At 45.6% G+C, this 13,265-nt stretch overlaps 1 protein-coding gene across 1 annotated transcript in view; it reads left to right on the forward strand.

Moving 5' to 3' along the window:
• Positions 1-2,630: 2,630 nt before the first annotated feature.
• atp2b3a (ATPase plasma membrane Ca2+ transporting 3a) overlaps positions 2,631-13,265 on the forward strand; it is a gene marked incomplete at its 3' end in the record, with an annotated part of 97,307 nt that continues 86,672 nt past the window's right edge. The window contains exons 1-3 of the mRNA XM_080015362.1: positions 2,631-2,989; positions 4,105-4,302; positions 8,766-9,023. Of these exons, the coding sequence (XP_079871488.1) occupies positions 2,770-2,989; positions 4,105-4,302; positions 8,766-9,023 (676 nt within the window). The 5' untranslated portion in view covers positions 2,631-2,769. The remainder of the gene's footprint in view (positions 2,990-4,104; positions 4,303-8,765; positions 9,024-13,265) is intronic.

The following is a 13,265-nucleotide window of genomic DNA, read 5'->3' on the forward strand; positions in this document are numbered from 1 at the left end:
GTTTCAGGTTCAGCGAGCAGGAGCGGGAGAGATTCTTGATGTTGTTGGGGTTACACCAGCTGCTGTTAGTCATGAGACAGACGCCTCCACCCTTGGACTTCCCCTACTCCCCGGCTCTGTCCTTGTGGAATACGAGACCCCTCGGCTGGACATATGGCTTGATCCGGTACTAGTGGGTTCAGCCATGTCTCCGTCAAGCAGAGGAAACAACAGTTTTTTGTATCCGTTTGGAATGTAGTTCTTGCCCGGAGGTCATCCATCTTGTTTTTCAGGGACTGGACATTGGCAAGAAGGATGCTGGGCAGAGGTTGACGGTAAGGTTGCATCCTTATTCCGAATGCCGCCTTGCTTGCTGCAGTGTTTTCTCCATCAGACCACCCGTGGAACAGGGAGTGCATTGATGTTATTGTCATTGTGGATCATGTTGGAGCATGGACCACTCTGGATTAGTGGATAAAATTTCCCAAAATTGTTCTTTCAGGGAATTCTTTATATCCACGAGTGCATTGCAGTCCTTGGAGATCACTGCTGATTAGTTTTTGACGGACATAGTGATGTAAAACAAAAATAAATACTAAAATGTGCGTAATCACACAGAGCATTCGCGCAGGCGACCACAAGGGGTGGCGCCAAACAGCAGTTGGGGGGCGGTCATGGATGATATGCCTTTGTAACGTGGTGTGGATGTCAGGAACAGTACCAGGGGATTGGCAGACAGGGGTGGTGGTCCCCATTTTTAAAAAGGGGGACCGGTGGGTGTGTTCCAACTATTGAGGGATCTCAGTGCTCCGCCTCCCTGGGATAAGCCTATGCGAGGGTACTGGAAAGGAGGATATGACCGATAGTCAACTTTGGATACAAGAGGAATAATTCAGATCTCATCCTGGTCATGGAACAGTAGACCAACTCTTTAACTTCTCAGGTATCCTTGATTGGTCACGAGAATTCGCCAGATACATGTGTCTTATACAAGAGTGAGGGTAAGAAGGAGTGTGAGATTGACAGATGGATGGGTGCAGTATCTGCAGTAATGCAGGCACCGTACCGGACTGTCATGATGAACAGAGAGCTGAGCCGAGAGGCAAAGCTCGCAATTTACCAGTCAATCTTCATTCCAACCCTCACCTATGGTCATGAGCTTGGGGCCATGACTGAAAGAATAAGGTCCCGGATACAGGCGGTCAAAATGAGGTTCCCCTGTAGGATGGCTATGCTCAGCCTAAGAGATAGGGTGAGGAGCTTAGCGATCCAGGAAGATCTCAGATTAGAACCGCTGCTCCTTTGCGTCGAGATAAACCAGTTGAGGTTGTTCGGGCTCTGTTAAGGATGCCCCCCAGGCACGGCCAGCTGGGAGGAGACCCGGGGCCAACACAGGAGCCGCTGGAATTTATATCTTCCAGCTGGCATGGGAAAGCCTGGAGGAATTTGCTCAGGAAAAGGAGGCCTGGGCCACCCTGTTAAGCCTGTTGCCTCCATGACCCGGACCTAGTTAAGGGGCATGAAAATAGATGGAGAAATGTACTAAAGTATTAAAAGTAAAAGTACCTATCATATTCAGTCTAGAATAGAATAGAATAGGACAAACTTTATTGTCCACTAGATGGAATTCTGTGGTTCCTAAAAACATATACACAGCAGAATAAATAATATCAATACAATACATGACAGTACAATACATGTAAGCAGCATCACTGCAGGTGAGCGTTGTAAGACAGGTCAATATAAGGACTCAGAAGTAAATATGACAGTAATATATGATAGGGAATAAAGTGCTACCGTACCTATTTTCTGCAAATGAGTGCTCTGCATATCCTGATTTGTTTTGCTTTTGATAGATATATTTATAAATCCCGATTTAAATAATGTACATGGCTATAAATCCATATGTTTAAAACTATATTTAGAGAAGTTGGAGAGAAAAAGTATATAGTAGATATTTGCTTTGAAACGTAGTGGAGTCAAAGCCGAAAGTCTTTGAAACTGAATATACTTAAGTAAGTACCTATACTTGAAAATGCACTTAAGTACAGTACTTAAGTACTTGTACTGTGTTGCTTTCCACCATTGCCTCTTGATGATGTATGAATTACATTAACCAAGTATTTTTTTCTCTCTTTTATGTCCCAGTGTCTAGGTGATGCCTTCTGGATCAGTTAAAGGCTACATTCACAAATGCACTACGACTACCCATCAAATTCTCCCATTTACTTAATAAAAGAAGGAAGGATCCCCTTGACATCACACCTGTAATAAGTACAGTTTCGTCTAATGATACAACAAGCAAAATCCGGATGTTTTGAAACGTGTGCCAAATCAAAGTTAAGTGTACTTTGATGTGATGTTTTTTCTGATGAATGTTTCAGACATCGTTGCAGCTACGGTCATTGTTCCAGATTATCATCACCAAAATTGTCTGTTTCTAGCAGAGGGTTGTTATTTTCACCACATATATTGTCAATAAGACTTCTTATCGCCCCTCGTGTCACTTAGATATGTTTAAAATACATTTGGTGAAAAAAAGCAAGGGCTCAAATTTTGATTCTGCACATACTTAACAATAATATCAATGGACCAAGACATTATCTTAAGACCTGGTCTGCTCCCTATGGAGAATCCAAGACGAACAGGAAGAGGAAGACACAACGGGGAAAATTAGAACAGGCGTTAAGTTGTCAAACGTAGCTCATAACCCACTAAGCCTAAACTGTTACCCAAGGGCAGAAGCCCTGATCAAAGATAGAGCCACCCCCCTCCCCTTATCATCCATCCATGGGGGATTTAGCCAACAGCTCAGTGGATTTCCACCCTAAGAAGCAACCCAGTGGTGTGGGAGCCATGGAGGTCAATCACGCCGGTGACTTTGGGGCCACTGTGGAGGAGTTGAGGGCACTTATGGAGTTGAGGGGCGCTGAAGCTTGTCAGAAGATCCAGGAGGCTTACACAGATATCGAAAGTCTGTGTCACAGGCTGAAGACATCCCCCACTGATGGTGAGAGTTTATTTTACCCATTTTCTTTTGAGAATTCTGAATAGTGCTTGATCGCAGCTCACAAAAAAACTGACTGGGTTGTCTTATTTCACAGTTTGTGTGTTAGTAGGCCCATAACATTCAACACATGGCACGGTGTGGCACAGTGCATGCCTCACAAATGCTGCCTCACAGCAAGATGTGGGTTAGGGTTAGGGTTAGGGTAGGTGCTGCTGGCACCATGCTCTGTCGGGTTATCTCCAAATTAGGGGCCTTTCTGTGTGAAGATTGCATGTTCTCCCTGTGCACACAGGGTTTTTCTCCATATAAGAACCCCCACTAAAAACATGCACAAAAAACATTGTCTGACCAGCAATGGAAGTTTTTCCCTGGGCGCTGTAGGCTGCCCACCATTCCTGGCCTTCCCCCTGGAGGAAGGACAAGCCTCAATGTGTGTGTGATAATAAAGGATGAGCTAAAGCTCGTCCAGTTTAATCTAAAAAGTGAGTTATTGAAATAATCTTTGGCAATTGCATTTAGTGCAATTTTTAGTCAATAATTGATGGTGGTGGTGTTAAAGTGAACTCAAGTTTTGAGGTGGAGGATATTTCTTTATAGGTATCCAACTCCTTCAATATAAATTGTCAGAAACATTTGATGAGTAGCAGCTTCGATAATCAAACAATACAATACCATTTTAACAAGTGCTTGAAATTGTGAACTTTTTTGCGTCTGGGCTCTACTGCTCATAACTCCCAGTTAGGTGTACAGCAAACATAGGCATACTTAGCGAGTGAGAAATATAGGAGTGATGAGCTCGAATCCCCCCATTTGATTGAAGAGTAGGGCTCAATGGGTGGATGCAGGGGAGGTGGAGGGAGTGCATCAACGCAGCAAAAGTTGCAAAGTAGGCAGAGGAGGAGGGATTGGCTTCAATAGGCCGACTCATAAGGGTTGAAACATGTGGCGCCGTCGAGCTGTCTGATAGCACTAGCTGCGCAAGCTACGCATAATGTATTTGCAAAAATGTATATCCAAAAATGTATAACCTTAAAACCACCAAAGACATGACCATACACAATGTAGACCTGACACCTTCTAACACCCATAACTCATTCTTTTTTCTCACCCCAAAGGGCTCTCAGACAATGTCATAGACCTGGAGAAGCGCACGCAAGTTTTTGGACAAAACTTAATCCCGCCAAAGATGCCAAAGACCTTCCTGCAATTGGTATGGGAGGCGCTCCAGGATGTAACGCTGATCATCCTGGAAATTGCCGCCATTATCTCTCTGGGCCTCTCTTTCTATCAGTCCCCCGGCGAGGAGAGTGAAGGTATGTCTGCCGCCATTCTGTACTTCTCTTACTTCTCATTGTCGGGTTGATTTAAGGCATCTGAACCAGTTTTTTGTTTGTTTTGTTGGAATATAAGCCTTTGGATCACTCAGGAAGATCACTCACACGACAGTCACCTTGGTTTCTCAAAAGATGGCTAGAGTTAGACTCTTTATTGAATATAGCGCTGGGTGATATTGACAAAATCAAATATCACAATATTTTTTAGGGCTATATATATATATATATATATATACTGTATATGTATGTATATAATGGGATGACCATTGCTACTTTCATAAGATGTTTTCACACAAGATCATCATTTGGATAGTATAACCAAGCAAGAGACATTTATTAGAAGAGCCAGTCTATGAAGTTCTGAAAATTGTGTTACTTTACTGTAATGCAGCATTAAAGTTTCATCTGTAACACTAACTCTAACTGTAACTATGATGTTGTGAAGATTTCCAGATGATATCTAGTCTCATCATCTCAATCATATATCACAATGTATGATTATTTTCTTCCCAGCTCTCACTGAATACACATTCTTTAGCTAAGGTAAACAAAACTCCTATGATCCCATTCATGATTCCCTGTAATGAAATAATAATAATAATAATAATAATGATAATAACCTTTATTTGTATAGCACCTTTCATACACAATGTGTAACTCCAAGTGCTTTACATTAAAAGAAGGCCATCAGGTAGTAACAATAAAAGCAAAGCAAAATGCAGTTACAAAGTAGAATAATAATATAGTTAAAATAATGAAATATATTAAAAGAGTAAAAGGGTAAGAATAAGCATTCCTCAGCAAATTATTTTCTTATTGGAGTCTTGGATTTTACTATCATGACACCCAAAATACACAGTATTAAATAAAATTAAACCCATGTGCTAACTTTTCTTACCTGCATATTCTTTCTTCATAATTACTAGTTTCTTTCTCATCCACTTCCTAGAATCTCATACACATACACATAAACATTCACCATGGGTTTCTTACACTGTTGGCTTACCATAAAAAACACAAAGTATTTCCAGATCATACACATTGATCTTCATCACAATGAGTTTCTTTCACTGTTGACCATAAGTCGCATCCTGTTTTATCTGTTGTGTCGCATCAATTTTTGCTGGTTAAATGTGTTGCTTATTTGCAGCAATATGGCCAAAATGTTCTATGCCGATATAGGTAATTTCATATCTCTATAATGATATATACCATGATATAGCACATTTGATTGGTATTGGACTCTGTATATTCAATTAATAAATAGCTTATATAAAAAAAATAAAAAACACATGGTATAGCCTTTTTGTGATGCGGCGCTGCACGGGAAGACATTTGCCGGGGCTCTCAAATTCACAGGAGAAGCAAAATTATATATATATATATATATAACCTTGAACTAAAACTTGGTCAGCAAACACAAAGCTGCTTGGGTTTTAGCTCGGTTGTCACCCTCACCTCTTTTTGGTACGGCGCGGTAGCAGACCGGGAAGTGTTGTAAAAGGCTATCCAATGCGCCCCGAAGCACCACGTTGCTCCATGTTTGTTTTACACTCGCTTCAATATGCAGATAACGTAAAGTACTGATGTGTTGGTCTGCTCTATGAGCTCTATGAGTCAACGATGAGAGCCGGCTCCCGTCTGAGAGCCAATTCAGTTTTTAGTTTTTTTTAATGTTAATTAATACAAGATAGAATAATAGGATGATCCTATAACGTATTTGTTTAATAAGATTCAGAAACGTTTGGTATTTTGGAAATCACAAGGTTTAGTATAACTTTACATTGAGTAATTTGATTTATAGTGATATATATGTCTGTATGTGTATTTTTTTATTTGCGTTCTAACTCGGACAATAGTAGCCCACCCAGCTGCAAGTTCAGAGAAAATCCAATCAGTGGTACTATAATACCACCCATAACAGCTACTATGGTTTGTTTTCAAATAAAAGTGAAATGAAGTGAAGTGAAAATGTCAGTGGGAGTATTTCACTGTCTCGGAGAAAGATCATTGATATGAAATTTGTAAGACGTATTCCAGTCACATTTCAAGAGGAGGTTCTACAAGCAAGAATTTGAACACATCCATTCTCATCAGCCATTTAAAAAGCAGACACTGAGAAGTGTACAACGATTACCTTAAAGCCGATAAAAAACATAGAAATTAACTGGACACCAAAAAAGCACAAACCACCACCAGCAATACTTGATAAGGCCATAGCATTTGAGAAAGGGAAAAAATTCCCTACGGACAACGTCAAAGCTGAAGGGCTCACGAACAAGATGATGGAGTTCATCGCATTAGATGACCAACCTTTCTCCGTTGTCGAATACGTGGGGTTTTGAAGCCTTGTGGATGGAGCCCCACTACATGCTGAAATGAAACATTGTGGCCAGACACATTCATGAGCTACTGGCTTGTGACATCCCTGCCATCAGTTTTACAACTGATATATGGAGTTCGGATGTTAGCCCTGTTAGCAGCATGCTTAGCCTCACGGCACAGTGGATTGACAAAAAAAATGTACTCGATAAAAGCAATGTTTCACTCCCAGGAGTTTGCGGGCTCCCACTCAGCATCCGCTATCTCAGAGCCATTTCAGAAAATGTTTGAAACATGGAAGATAGACAATTCTAAAGTGCATGCTTTCTTGAGAGATATTTCCAGATATATGACAAAATCTATGACGGATAGTGTTCTTGTTTTTGCTGCACGGCACACATCCTGCGGCTGTCCATGATGGCATTCTGAGCCAGCGAGCATCTTGGATGTGGCTGCAATAGGCCGAAAGATAGACGGACACCTTAAACAAACTCACCCCTTGCCTACTCACGCCTGCATTGCTATGCAGATCCAATTGGGATTAAACCAAAAAGGCTACAGCAAGATGTTGCCACCCAGTGTGATAGTACATTATACTGTATATGATGGGAAGGCTTCTGGAACAAAAGCACACACTTGCTACATATGTCACAGACTAGGACCTCCCCGCAATCCTCACTGCGCACCAATGGGGATTGGTTGAAAACTTCATCACACTTCTCTCCCCGTTTGAACAACTGACAAGAAAAGTCAGCTCATCAGAGGCATCAACTGCTGACGTGATACGCTCTGTGAGAGCCCTGAGACATCTTTTAAGCAAGGATGCTGACAAAGACTATGGTGTTAAAACAGCAAAGACCAAATTATTAGAGGGTTTAACAAACGCTTCGATCAAATCGAGTCTGATTCAATTTTCTGCGTTGCACCCTCATTGTATCCCAGATAAGAACTTTGATTAGAATGTTAAACGCGCACGAGCAACTGATGGATAGGCTGGCTGGCGGTGCTGGAGATGACACGCACGGTATAGAAAGAGCTGATCACCCACAGAGCATGAGCGCATGAACAGACGGGGCATGGCCCACTCTGCATGACATGTTTGAGGAGATTCTGGAGGAAAAGGGACTAGAAAGGATGAGGGCATCACTGCAACTGGATGGTTTCTTTGCAGAGGCCCGCACTCCCAGAAATGAGACTGTACTCGGATATTGGAGAAATAATCAGCGTTTTTGAGCACTGGTTGAAATGGCACGCAAATATCTATGTGCTTCATGCAACATTATGGTGCATGGGCAGTGAGAGGACAGACAGTGAGTGGCAGAAACTTGCATCTTACAAAGAAGTAGGCTATCAGGTACCAGTGATTTTATTTTATCAGTAATATTTGGAAGAGGAGGTCCACTGTATGGGAAGGCTTTATCTAAGAGGCCAATTTTTGTTTTGTAATGAAGCTGATGTTCAGCCCCATGTTCCAGCCGACTGTAAATTTGTGCTTAATAGAAACACAAAAACGTTGTATTCTATATGAAAAACACAAAAGGTGAAAGATAACCATATTCATGTTTGTATTTATTTAAAAAATAATTTAAGTTAAATGTTTTATTCTATTGCTTTTCTAATCATATTAACATTTGCATTTAGTCTATGTTTCACAAAAATATTTTTTGTAGGGCTATGTAAGTACTGAAAAATTTAACCATATTAATGGTCCTCGCTTGAATGGCTATAGTTATATAGCCCGATAATCACCCCAGCGAGCACTAGATGTAAGTTTGATTACTATCTTCATCTGGAAAATATAGACAATTTTATGCCCAGGTAATTTATCTGAATAAGATGTTGCTCCCCATGCCTAAGCTTCGAAAATATTGTCAACAGTGAAATATAGTCGTGGAAAATAAATCAGAACGACCACTGTTATGCCTATAAGTATCTCCGAAACGTTCATTTGTTCCAACGTTCATATTCCAGGAATTTTGCCTTGACCTGAGGACATCTTTTCACATTTTCAACCAAAATGTCTGACCACATTTAATTTCCTGTTCAAACCCTCGGAACTTGTCTCTAACCTGCAAACTCTCTTTCACACTCCATCAATCCCTTGCCCCTTTTCCGAACAGCATGCAGAAACGGGGTGAGCAGAGCTGAGGGCGAAGGCGAGGCAGAGGCTGGCTGGATCGAGGGCGCGGCCATTCTTCTTTCAGTCATCTGTGTGGTCCTGGTGACAGCCTTTAACGACTGGAGCAAGGAGAAGCAGTTCCGTGGTCTGCAGAGCCGCATCGAGCAGGAGCAACGCTTCGCTGTAGTGCGCAACGGCACGGTCATCCAGATCCCGGTGGCGGACATGGTGGTGGGCGATGTGGCGCAGGTCAATTACGGTCAGTATGTTTTGTTTAATGAACCAGGTCATGCTTCATATTTGCATAGTTAAAAGAAGAAGCTCAACTCAATATTGACAATATCAGTTGAGCCCTCCTGCAAATGCACACCAAAAGCGTCACGTCACGTCACGTGTCTGTCGATTCATCAATTCACACCGACTTCCGTCTTCATTCCGTCTATGACACGATACCGAAAGTAGCACTCTCCAGACTTTCTACTGAAACTACAAATTGTGGAACATATCAACCTTTAAATGGTAAGTGAATCTTTGGTTTTGTTTTCAACCGTTTGTTTTTAATTTTATTTGCATTTGGAGTCTGTTTGTTTATTAACATTGTTGGATTCGTTCGTGAGTTTAGCGTTCATTGTTTACATTTCACACGCTAGCTTCTGGCTTGAATACAACACGTTTTATCGCTGGAATAAATAATAATCTATAAATACTTTGTGGCTATTAACAGGAGGAATGCGGTGCTGGTTCTTCTCCTTGGGTCCGAAGGAGAGGGCAGGGACAGCAGCGGTGAGTTCGTCCCATTAACCAGAGGATGATGCAAACAGAGTTTCACAATGTATTATGTGTATTTATTGAGCTGTTTCTGTATGGAAGTGTTTTCTGATTATTTTTCATTATTTGTGGTTTGATTATTAAATGAAAAAAACATGCAATGGATATATTGTTGTACATGGATATATTTCTTGTTGACATGACTGCATCACCCACTTCCTGCATCCCAAAGGTGTTCTATTGGATTCAGTCCCAGTGACTGGAAAGGCCACTGAAGAACATTGAACTCATTGTCATGTTCATGAAACCAGTTTGAGACGACTTTTGCTTTGTGACATGGTGCATTATCATGCTGGAAGTAGCCATTAGAAGATGTGTAAATTGTAGCCATGAAGGGATACACATGGTCAGCAACAATACTCAAATAGGCTGTGGCATTTAACGATGATTGATTGGTATTACTTGTGCAAAGAAAAATATTCCCCACACCATTACACCACCGCCACCAGCCTAGACTGTTGACACAAGGCAGGTTGGGTCCATGGATTTATGCTGTTGGCGCCAAATTCGGACCCTACCATCTGTGTAACTCAGCAGAAATCACGATTCGTCAGACCAGGTGGTGAGCCGGTGCCCACTGCAGCCTCAGCTTTCTGTTCTTGGCCGACAGAAGTGGAACCCGACATGGTCATCTGCTGTTGTAGCCCATCTGCCCCAAGGTTCGACGTGTTGTGCCTGAGATGTTTTTCTGGTCACCACAATTGTACAGTTATCTAAGTGGTAATTTGAGTTACCGCAGCCTTTCTGTCACCTTGAACCAGTCTGGCCATCCTCCGTTGACCTCTCTCATCAACAAGTGTTTCCATCCACAGAACTGACCTGCCTCACAATGGATGTTTTTCGCACCATTCTGAGTACACTCTAGAGACTGTTGTGCATGAATCTCAATTCTGATGGTTGATGTGAACATTAACTTAAGCTGCTGACCCGTAACTGCATGATGTTATGCATTGCACTGCATGAATAAGTAGGTGTACTGTTAGGCCGACGGCCTCCCAGCGCCACTAGAGGCCGCTCTTGCCCCATCTGCAGCTCTCTCCTTGAGCCAATTTCACACACCTGGGATCAATTTCCTTCCTCACTCACACAGTATTTATTCGACAGCTCCCCAGTCACTCATTGCCAGACTGTCTCCTCTTGTCGACCCAGTCTGTCCGTCCCTCTCCAGCCGGCCCGGTTAACCTGCTTGTCTCCGCTTGTAGACCAAGTCTGTCCGTCCCTCTCCATCCAGCCCCGTTCCCCGTCTCTCCACCCGGATCTTGGACCCCTCCTCCCGTTCATCATCATCCCTGCCCAGCCCTGCTCTATCCCTACTTGACCGGCTCCCCTCGGCCCCTCTCCACCGTGTGGGCTAATAAACATCCTTTGTCCGCCTCCCGTTTCTCTGTGTCGTGCGTTTGGGTCCCTCCTAGCTCCGGTCGTGACAGTACGGTCTGGCCATAAAACATGGACCCAGCTGACACAGAGGGGCTCCGCCGCCCACTCCAGAACCAAGGAGTGTTGCTTGGTCAACATGACCAGGCCCTCCTGGACATCGCGGACCACCTCCGGACCATCTCGGTGGCCGTCAGCAGCCTGCAGGTTCCTCTGGCTCCCTTGGCCCCCCCTGCTCCTACGGCCCTCCCTCCTTCCTCCACCAGGGCTCCAAGCGCCCCTCTCTTGGTCCGCATCCGCGAAGGGGACGAATGGAAGACTGCATTCAACACCCCGCTCGTACACTTTGAATATCTGGTAACGCCTTTCAGTCTGTCAAATGCCCCAGTGGTCTTCCAGGCCCTAATTAACGATGTCCTCTGGGACATTCTCAACTCGTTTGTCTTTGTGTACCTCGATGACATCTTGATTTTTTCCAAATCCCTCTCTGACCGCATAAAACACGTACGCCTGGTGCTGCAGCGGCTCCTGGAGAACCGTCTGTTCGTCAAGGCCGAGAAGTGTCTTCATTTTTCTGTCCATTTCCTCCCTAGGATTCATCATTGGCCGAGGGAGGCTGGGGATGGATCCCAAGAAGGTGTCCACCGTGATGGAGAATACCAAGCCTGACGCCCTGTCCCGTGTGTTCACGCAAGAGGAGAATGCAGGGGATCCAGATCCCATCCTTCCACCACCTTGCCTTGCCGCCACGCTCACCTTAGAAATCGAGTCCCTTGTCACCCGAGCGCAGGAACACCAGCCCGACCCAGCTACCGGAGCCCCTAACCGCCTGTTCGTCCCTGACTCCGCAAGCTCCCAGGTTCTGCAGTGGGCCCATGCCTCCCGCCTCAGCTTCTATCCCGGGATCACTCCCACCCTGGCCGTTGTCCGCCAGTGCTTCTGGTGGCCGACCCTGCTCCCTGAGACCCGGTCCTTTGTCTCTGCCTGTCCCACCTTCGCCCGGTCCAAGACCTCCACCCGACACCTTCTGGCCTCCTCCGCCGTTACCCATCCCGACTCGTCCTTGGTCCCACATCGCCCTGGACTTTGTCACCGGTGTCCCACCATCCCGGGGCAACACTACCATCCTCACGGTAGTGGACTGCTTTTCTAAAGCGGCACACTTTCTCGCCCTGCCCAAACTACCATCGGCAAGGGAGACCGCGGACCTGCTGGTGGCCGAGGTGTTCCGCCGCCATGGCATCCCGGCAGACGTGGTGTCGGACACAGGTCCCCAGTTCCCTCCCAGGTCTGGCGCGCCTTCTGCTCGGCCCTGGGGGGCACAGGTCAGTCTCTTCTCCGGTTTCCACCCCCAGACCAACTGCTAGACGGAGCGGGCAAACCAGGAGGTGGAGGCCATGCTCCGCTGCCTGACAACCACCAGCCCCACCTCCTGGAGCGACCAGCTGCCGTGGGCCAAATACGCCCACAACACCCTGGACAACACCCTGGACAACACCTCCTCCGGCCTGTCGCCCTTCCAACGCTCCCTGGGCTACTAACCCCCGCTGTTCCCTGCCCAGGAGGCTGATATTGCCGTACCCACCATCCAGGCCCACATCGGTCACTGCTGGAGGACGTGGAGGAGGGCCCGCTCTGCCCTACTACAGGCCTCCGCCAGGTCCCAGCGGCAGGTGAACCGGCACCGTGCGCCCGCACCCACATACGTCCCCGGACAGATGGTATGGCTCTCCACGAAGGACTTGCCCCTCAAGGTGGACTCCCGAAAACTCGCTCCCCGGTATGTTGGTCCCTTCCCCATTGTATCCATCATCAACCCCTGTGCCGCACGCCTCCGTCTCCCTCCCTCCCACCCTCTGTGTCCACCCCACCTTTCATGTGTCCCTGCTTAAGCTGGTGGTTTCCAGCCCTCTCTCCCTCCCTGCCAAGGCCCCACCACCCCCAGACACCATCGACGATCACCCAGCCTACACAGTGTGGAGCCTGCTGGACGTGCGGCGCCAGGGGCAGCGCCTCCCTCATCCGGGACTCGCCCTTCCGGTTCCTGATGTCCGCCAAGGGGGGTCCATTGAGGGGGGGGGAACTGTTAGGCCCACAGCCTCCCAGCACCTCTCGAGGCCGCTCTTGCCACATCTGCAGCTCCCTCCTTGAGCCAATTCCACACACCTGGGATCAATTACCTTCATCACTCACACAGTATTTATTCGCTCCCCAGTCAGTCATTTCCAGACCGTCAACTAGCTTACCCGAGTTGTACTGCTTCTGGCCTAGTTCCTAGTTCCTAGTTCCTAGCTCCTAG

This window comes from Zeus faber, assembly GCF_960531495.2.
Source record: "Zeus faber genome assembly, chromosome: 15".
In the NCBI taxonomy this organism is placed as follows: Eukaryota; Metazoa; Chordata; class Actinopteri; order Zeiformes; family Zeidae; genus Zeus; species Zeus faber.